At 41.2% G+C, this 9,745-nt stretch overlaps 1 protein-coding gene across 4 annotated transcripts in view; it reads left to right on the top strand.

The window, feature by feature from the left end:
* The first annotated feature begins 297 nt into the window (after positions 1–297).
* bcam (basal cell adhesion molecule (Lutheran blood group)) overlaps positions 298–9,745 on the top strand; it is a 39,277-nt gene continuing 29,829 nt past the window's right edge. For all 4 annotated transcript variants that reach the window (XM_057340197.1, XM_057340196.1, XM_057340195.1 and 1 more), the window contains exon 1: positions 298–570. In XM_057340197.1, the coding sequence (XP_057196180.1) occupies positions 510–570 (61 nt within the window). In that variant the 5' untranslated portion in view covers positions 298–509. The remainder of the gene's footprint in view (positions 571–9,745) is intronic.

Genomic DNA, 9,745 nt, shown 5'->3' with positions numbered 1-9,745 from the left:
GTGACATGAAAAAACATAGCACAGTCCAAATCTTGTGTGGGGAATTTACAGAATGTTTTCTATACTATACCATTATTAGTTACGTTCTGCAGTCATTTGTGATCGTTACAGATTCAGAACTCATACAAACGTTCATTTATATAATTTAAACATGATTAAAATTTTTACTTTAAGGTTAAATCCCATCAATTTAACTCAAAACCATCGTTTGAGAGACCGTTAAAAGCGCTTTCCCGTTGGCCGTTTGCATTCACTCCAGCAGCAGGTTTGGGAAGGGAGAGGGGAGGGGCAGACGGGTCACCTTTTGTGCAAATATATCAGCCAAGTCACTACCATACGCATCAGATTTCTTGCTGTGAGGACGGGCTGTGTGTGAGTGAGTGCGTGCGTGAGGCAGTTTGAAAGCAGAGGGTGAAGGAGTTGTACGGATCTAAGCCGGAGTGACGAGACATCGCAAAGAAATCGAAGCGACGCTGCGCGAAAGAAAGCCGCTAAGTTAAGAAGCAACTATGGAAAGAACGATGCTGGGACGCTTCGGGGTTTGCACCGTGCTTGCCTTAACGCTGCAAGGTAAGTTCAATACTATTAAACATTTTTTCTTTACTAAAACGGCAAGGCGCATAACGCCGATTTCTGTAAAAAGTTTTAAATATAGGCTACATTTACTGACTATTTTATGAATGTAATCCTAAAGTGCATGTTTAAATGTAGAGAACATTGCTGGGTTGAACAAGTGCGTGTTATGACGGATGATGAGTGCAAGTGCGTCAAGAACTTCTTTACATTTTTCTTTAACCAACTTTGGGGGACTTCACGTCTCCTTTACACACTCTTCCTCAAAAATTCGAGACTGATTTTTCTTTGGCTGTTGGTGGACTTTAAAGGTTTGTGGCTTATGTTTAAATCTGGAAAAAGTTCAAAGGTTAACAACCCGGACAAGTCTTGGTCTTGAGGAGTGGACACTCCGCTGCACTTGAGAGCCAACCCGAGAGCGGCTGTCGCCGGATAGACGCGCTCTCTTTCATCTCACTTTAAATGCGCGACAAACCTGCTGCAGGACTCCGACTGACCTCGTTTACTATTTACCACCTCTCCCGTAAAAGTGAATGTTTTACTAGCATTTTGTTGACGCAAAACGGAAGCCGTTTGCTTGAATTCTGTCGCGTTAATGTAAAGTTAATGAACTGTTTAACATACGTTTAATTGCAGACGTTTTTACATTTTTCACCACTCCTAAAAAAAGTATTTATGACTGATTGTTTAAATTTGTTCAATATAAAAATGATGCATGGGCATGGCTACCCTGTTACAACTGCACCAATCCCACCCCCACCCCCAAATCCAAAAAACCCTCCCAGGCAGGCATTCCTCTCCATCCCAGAGGTACCTGCTTTTTATCTTATCTGCTCTTGAGGCTCTCCCACTCCCTATCAAGTGTATCTGTCTTTTTTGGCATTCTCACCTGCCTTTAGTATAGTGCAGCAATCTGCTGTCTTTTGTATCTTATCCCTCTGCGTTCTTTTGTTTGAGAGGAAAATGCGTACAGGCTTCACTTCTGTCCGGAGTGTAAAAATGCTGCGTGGCGCAACAGAGAGATGAAGTGTTTCTTCTGCTGCATCGGACTATCATTGTATGATATCTCTTGTGAGTCTACAAAGCAGGTCTTTCAAGCTAATCCTTTTACTGTTTTATTAATTTATTTAAGATTTAAAATTCACTCATTTAGCAATGCTTTATATAGGCTGAGACAGTTGTATGTCATTGGATCTACTTACTCCCTTGCGGCCAGACTGTATTGCTGTACGCTGTGTGTAAGGTATTGAGTACATGACGGTGAGAACATGCACTTTGTGGTTTCTAATATGCCAGTCAAACAACTGACCCATGATCTCTTAAACCCGATGGGATTAAAAATCGTTTCGGTTCCCCCTTGTTTTAGATCAGAATACAGTATGTAGACAGAAAACATGTTTTAGAGGGATACTTCACCCAAAAATGAAAATTCTGTTATCATTTACTCACCTTAGAGTTGTTCCAAATCTGCATAAGTTTCTTTGCTCTGATGAACACAGAGAAAGATATTTGGAAGAATGCTTATAACCAGACATATTTTGCCTCCCATTGACTCCTATAGTAGGAAAAATGACTTTATATGTTTTTTTTTGTGTTCTGTTGAATCTGGGAATCTGTCTGGTAATAAGCATTCTTCCAAATGTCTTTCTTTGTGTTTATCAGAACAAAGAAATCTATACAGATTTGGAACAACACGACGGGAGTAAACGATGACATAATTTTCATTTTTGGGTGAAGTATATCATCATCTTTCTGGGCATACATTGCAATTGGTTTGAATTCTGTAGCATTTAACTGCCAAGTGGAAGCCGTTGGATCTCTGCCCGTTCATTTTATTTTGTTGCCCACCTCTGCCAGCCCATAGGGACACCACCAGCACCTGCTTTTTTATAATAATTTGTCATATCTGTTCCATGATGGAAAGCTCAATGATTAACATATAAAATGGTTCATGGCCAGCCTCATATTTAGTTCACATGACCTTGTTACTTTAACCACCCTCACATCAGTCACAAAGCAATACCCTTTTTACGTGGCATTTAGACATTATTATTTGCTATCTCGGGCACCAAGTGCATATCCTTAGGTGGTATCATGACCCTACCTTGGTGAGGTGTGTGGCTGCATGCTTTTGATCACAGTAGGACGTTAGAAAGTGGTGGAAAGAATCGCAGAGACAGCTTGTCAACCGAGTTTAAGGAGCTTCATAGAAACAATGCGCTTCCCTCCTTTGTCTATCACGGGCTTATTCCCCCGCTCATTTCCTTGGTTAAATTTTTCCCCAACCACAGCGGCTTCAAACGCCATCACGCACACACATCACCTCCTGCTGCCAGCAGTAATTATTATGGTATTAGGAGGCTTCGAATTAAAACCCGCTCTTTGTGCTGGGCCAACAGATAAAAGCCAAACCTGTGTCTCTGAGGTGGCTTCTCCAAGCTCAAAGCTCATGTTGATATCTATGCGCACACGTACGCATTTCTTAATGGCAGTGTGAGCACCTGCACATAAACACGCACACACATTTAAAGCAGCATGCACACACCTGTGTGCACGAACAGCCCACCCCGGTGCAAGCCCACTGGCTAACTCACTTTACACATTGTGCAACTGTACAGACCCAAGGTGCTAATTTGGTTGGTGATGATGGTGGTGGGTCGGGCCGGTAGTGTGTGATTCAGCTTACTGTTGTGGGCCCCAGACTGCATAAGCCTTGTGATTCATGCCTGTGGGGGGAGTCACTGCTTGGAATGAGAGGCATTCAGCAGGGGACAGGTTACATCTCGCCCCCTGACTCTACATCCCCCCCATCTCCAGGTTTTCTCTCTATCTCGTTCTGCACAGATGGACACACAGGTTGCCAGTAAAAACTGGTCACGCAACCGTAACATTCTGGTTTTAATCCAAGACCACAATATGACACTTTGGTAGACCATAAAGCATTATGCATAGGTCACGTTATAGTGGTTTAACAGTTTGTTTGCAGTTATAGCTGTAGTATGTTGCACTTTCTCTTGGAGTTTAATCCGTCATAATATTGCTGTTATTTCTATCAGTTAATAATATGACATAAATGTTACATTTTACAGAAAAGCCATTGCCAGATAAAAATACAGCTGAATGATTCTTTACAGCAGAGGTTCTCAAACTAGGGGCCGTGGCCCACTGAGGGGACCCAAGATGGATCCGGGGGGCCACAGATTTTGTGGCATTTCATGAAATATAGAAATTTATCATAGATTTTATGCAATCAAACATCAGAAAAATAAGACCACGAAACAACATAATTGATGTTCCAGCATTGTATAACCAAATATGTTTTTGTTTTAATTAGACTTCTAAATTTAAGATTGTCAGTCTTTATTTGGGGGACAGCAATGGACTACACAAAGGGGGCCTTACAATGAAAAAGTTTGAGAACCACTGCTTTGAAATGAATGTTATTATTTACTAACCCTCTTGTCATTTCAAAGTTGTATGACGTTTTTCTTCTGCAGAACATATAAGAATATATTTTGAAGAATGTTGGTAAACGAACAGAGGTACCACTTCTATGAATTGACGCAAAACCACTGCAAGTCAATGGGTACCGCCATTGTTCAGTTACCAACATTCTTCAAAATACCTTCTTTTGTGTTCTGCAAGTCATACAGGTTTGAAATGACAAGATAGTGAGTAAATTATGACAAAATTGTGATCTCTTTAAACATTTTGAATAATAAACAAAAAGTGTTTGTGCTTGTTTTAATTGTGTTATAAGCCCATCACACAAGCTTGTTTTTATAGGCCCAATGGCGGCTGTCCTTTTGGCAGGCGGTTTGAAGAGAGCTCACTGGCAACAAAACATCGACAACCACATGCTGCACTTCAGCTTGATGTGACTTCAGAAAGAGAGATACAAAGCTGTCTGCCGTTTCATCTTAATATCATCTAAGCCGGTGTTTCCCAACCTTTTTCATCTTATTAACCCTCACAGCACCATCAGTAAAGCGCAAGGTCTCCTGTCTTAAAGGAACAGTTCACCCAAAAATGAAAATTCTGTCATCATTTACTCACCCTAAAATTCTTCCAACTCTGTATACGTTTCTTGGTTCTGATGAACACAGAGAAAGATACTTGGATGAACGCTTCTAACAGTTCTTGGCCACCATTGACTACCATGGTAGGAAAAATTGCTTTATACCTTTTTTCTGTTGAACACAAAAGAAGATATTTTGAAGAATGTAGGAAAGCAAACAGTTCTGGGGCACTGTTGACTACCATTGTCATTTTCGTACTATGGTAGTCAATTGTGGCCCATAACTGTCTGGTTACAGTCATTTTACCACATATCTTTCTCTGTGTTCAATGGAACAAAAACAAAAAATGAAACAGATTTAGAACAACTTGAGGGTGAGCAAATGATGACAGAATATTTATTTATGGATGAACTGTCCCTTTAACACTAAAGCAAAACATTTTATTTTTTAACTTACTGGTGTATTGGATATCATTCAGCATTCTCATTAATACTGTTCAGGTAAATTCAATTGTTATGTCTCACATGTAAACCAAATCAGTCAATACTCTGGGTAAACATAGGCTCCTGAGGTAGCATCGTTTCCAATGAATAAGACAGATAAACTTGTTTATATTTCACTTTTTTAACAGTTCTGGCAATCTAAGATAAACCTTCATAAGAAAGATTGTAGAGATGTTTAGAAATTTTTTATAGGTTGAATAAAATCCAAATCTTTTCAAGTACCTCCCAGAGCTTGCTCAAGTATCTCCTGAGATGAATGAACCCTTGGTTGGAAATTACAGATCTGAACTCCAACAGTTCAGACGGTGCTGCAGATGTTACAAACCCATACACAACACACACGCAGAGCTGTAATGCAGTAGATTAGCTCTGTCTGAGATTTTTCAATGTCTCTGTGGTTATTAGCATTTCTCATTGTTTTCAGTAATCATGGCGCTGTTTGTAGATCAGTGGGAGACCATTGATGTTTTCTGTGATTTACGATAGTCTCCATTATGTTTATTATGCGTGTCCTAGCATAGATATTGAGCTTTCATACACACAGAGAGGTTGACAGTGAGGGCAGACATGTGTATATGGACTTGGGGGTGAAGGTAAATTCATGCACTACTGCTGATAGTCGTGACTTTAGAAAAGAAAATAATACCCCTCCGTCTCTCCTCCTCCTCCACTTTTCTGCTCAGTCTGCACCTAACCCCCCCACCAACTTTCCAGTCTTTCATGAAATCTGGACCCTGCCCAGTCCTTCGGTCTTCAAACACTCTACCCACACTACAAAGCATCCGTGCAGGGCAGAGAAAGAGATAGGGGAAGCAGGTAGCCCTGCTGCCCTTTGATTTCTCCAAGGCTGTAACTTCAAGGCTGTTATTAGCGACATCCAGAAAACACAGACAAACAAGAGTGTGCGAGGAAGCTGTGTGTGCTTTGGCTGTTTTCTGTAAAGGATGTTGAAGTGGTTTGACACTAAAACGGAGTGCAGAAGGATACGAGGGACATTGAAAAGCTCCATTTGTGTGTGTTAGGGTGTAGTGCTTTTGAAGCACAGCCTTGAATGTGGGGCCGATGGTAGTGAGAATGGAAGCTTCACATGGGCTCTTTGGGGAGACAGGGTTAAGTGCGGCTGATCCATTTAGCTGTAGAGATCGGCAGTGCGATTGGCCAACGCAAATCCTGAAGCCTCTCTCAGGCATTCCTAATGGATACTGATGGGTTTCCTTTTGGGAAAAAATATCCCTTTTTAGTAGCGAACTTAGGTCATGCTTTACTTCACTTCGGCCATCTTGTCGTACATTGGAGCATCTATTAGACTCTTATCGATCCTGAAATGGACATTAGTAGTACTGAATTGATTTGTTTATCCTAACAGTGTTTGGGGATTTGGCTTACAAGAAATGCCTTGTAGTTTAACATCTTGTTTTCTGTTATACACTAGGTGATCTGTTTTGTTGTCTGGTTACGGTATATCTAGCATTGGGTGAATATATTTTCAGCGTTTTGAGGATATACAATATATATCTCAAGATTCATTGTTAAAGGGATAGTTCGACAAAAAATAAAAATCCTGTCATCGTTTACTCCACCCTCTTGTCATTTCACACCTGTATGACTCTTTTTTTCTTTTTTAACCGAACAACGGCGGTACCCATTCACTTCTATTGTATGGTCACAAACCAATGCAAGTCAAAAGGGACCGCTGTTGTTCAGTTACCAACATTCTTCAAAATATGTTCTTTCGTGTTCTGCCGAAGAAAGAAAATCAAACAGGTTAAGAGGGTGAGTAAATGATGGTTACCTTTATGCTGTGAATATTGAATATCATTCCTTATTATATCATGATATATCTTACGTTTTGTTGTCTGCATGAATTTCCATTCTACTTTAAGCTAATTTACTGCTAGTTTTGGGGGTTATCATTGGTCTCGCTCATTTGCATCATCTCACAGTTAGACTCCGCAGAGTCTAGTGTTAACTGTGCCAGATTTACCTGTAAAACAGAGTGGTGTTGGAACACTGCTTGTTTAAGAACTCCTCAAACATCCTCTTCCTCACATAGACTGTCCCCATTGTCCTCATGCTATCAGCTGGCAAACATTCCCCAGAGAACAGTCTACTGACGCAGGGGAGAGAAAAGCTTTTATGGCCCTCAGTTTACGGCTGTTTGGTTAGTGGAACACACCCCCAGGCTCAGGTATTCACTGCCCTGCCTTCCACAGACCCTTCAAGATGGGCTCTGGCTGGGGATTACACATATGCATTATTGTAACCCTGAACATTTGATCTACTTGCACCACCTGAAAATGATATGAAAGCTTCTGTGTGCACACAAAACCACCAACAAATATTTCCGTTTTTTAAATGGACAAATATTTCTTTTGCTTGTACACAGATGCGCTAACACATTTTGTCATGTGTCAACAATTTAAATATTTTGTTTTGCACATCTGGCTTTGGCGGGTGAATCATAGTTCAGTAGAAGAAGCTGGCTGTGTATAGTGTGTCTGCATGTATACATTTCTGGATGTGATTTATCATCTGAAATCTCCTTTTCAATCATTCACGCTCTGTTTACACAACATGTGCGATGAAGGACATTTTTTCTCTCTGGGTTATGTTGCCATTTTTTAATCTGGTTAATGGTTAGCCAAGCATTGTTAACCTCTTCAACGAAAACGGTCACTGTTTGACAAACCGCATTGTTGCTCTAACAGCGCTTGACCCACGGAGCACTGCAGGGCCCACTGGTGATTTAAAATGTCCTCGTAGGGAGGAAAGCAATGAGAGAAATCTGCTGAGCAGGGGAAAGTAAATTAAAAGAGTAGATTAGTAAGTGCGTGCAGCTCTGGAGCGCATTACATCAATCCATGGCAACGAATGATACTGCAAAAGAACATGTCAGTTTCTGTTCAAAAATCTGTTTATAAAAGACGGTACACTACATCACCAGAGGGCTTGTGTGTATGTGTCAGATGGACGTTTTGGGACGGCTTTGAGTCGCTGAGATTGGGGGTTCCCCGTTCTCAGGCTGGGATTGGGTAACAGATCACATTTCACTCAGGATGCAAGTGTTTACCTGCGGGAGAAGCGCACCTTTCTTTTTTTTTCTAACGCCAGCCCCCACAACTCGCCTCTGTAACATACACTGTGCTTTCCTGTGTAAACCTGTACTTTAAATTGACCAGGTCTAAATAAAAGAGCATATTTCTGTCTTGCTCTCTTTTCCTTCCCTTTCCCACATCTGAAACCCTTCATTCCTGTGATTTAGATTAGCTGGCGTGGTGTTTGTAGTTAATGAATGTCCCAGGCTGAGTTAATCAGGAAGATGGTCTGACGGACCCCAAGGACCTCCGTGCCAACTCTAATTCTGTTGGTCTCCTGATTGACACCCATCTTGATAATCATATTCAGGCCTTCGGGGCTTAAACTCACATTGGTTTATCTCCAGTATAATCTCAACCAATCTGTGGCTAAATGTCCTATTTCAGGTTTCGTACAGTGTCATTTCTTATAGGTTGTAACCGTATATTTGCTCTGAAATGAAATGTCATTGATGTCCAGAAATCGGTTTTGTATGTAATTTGTTTTCAGTACAAGTGGATGTAGATGAGGTTTGTAAGATTCACATTGCAACCAATGGGAAATATATTTTCCAGAGCTAGGATCGGATCATAATATGCAGGTTTATTGAGTCTAATTCACTCAAATGTAGCACAAATGAAAATCCAGATGAAGACGTTATGAATTATCAAAGGAAATGGGATTTGTGCAGTTCAATTACGCTTTCATGAGGACCCGTAATTTCTTGTTTGCTTTTTCCTAGCAGAATCTCTCTTAAAAGACAATTACACACACAACTGTGGCATTTGGCTTACGGTGGATTAGTTTAGTTCTGCACTAAAACACAAGGCTTTACCTATTTAAAACCAGCTTAATTAGACAGTCATTTTGGGAAGAAACAGACAAGCATTGGCAGATTGAATCTGTCTTTGCATATGTTTGTTGCCGTTGTTGATGTCTTTGGGCCTCCTGGCCGGCCGTATGGGGTGTGGAACGCCCGTTGGGCAAGGGCAGTGACGGCTGTCGCTCCCCGCCTCGGATGAACATTTTTGAGATGGAGGTCAGTCTAACCCCGTTCTCTTCCAAGTAACCATAGCGACAGGCACGTGGAATTCCCTAGTCAATTAACAGTCAGAGTGGGAGTAGGAGAGGGCGTGTGGGCGCATATTGACTGGTGCGGCGGGGAGGGCTGGTGGAGAGAGAACAGAGGACACATGTTCATTAAAATGATCCACTCTGGATCAGATGGGAGATCTCCCCCCTCAGTCTCTTTGAAACAGCAATTGCGTGAGTGTTATACTGTACCTTACTAGGCTAAAGGCAACTTTCTCACACTGGTCTCTTTCCTTTGGCCTTCGTTTATTCTTATTCGCTTTGTTAATGTCTCTTTTCCTTTTGGGGAAACCCCTTTCCTACCATCTTTCTCATCTCTTTCCTCTCTTTATCTTTGTGCAGTGACATCATGCAGTAAAGTATTTAATATTACACGGCTTTCAAGAATGCTCTTTTGTATATGCACCTTTAAAGGTCCAGTGTATGGAAATTAGCGGCATCTTGCAATGACTCCCACCCCTCCCTTTCAAAGCTTTACCGAGG

Source organism: Triplophysa rosa, linkage group LG8 (assembly GCF_024868665.1).
Source record: "Triplophysa rosa linkage group LG8, Trosa_1v2, whole genome shotgun sequence".
Classification (NCBI taxonomy): Eukaryota; Metazoa; Chordata; class Actinopteri; order Cypriniformes; family Nemacheilidae; genus Triplophysa; species Triplophysa rosa.
Note: the sequence above shows the minus strand (reverse complement) of the source record. Positions and strands in the feature narration are given on the sequence as shown.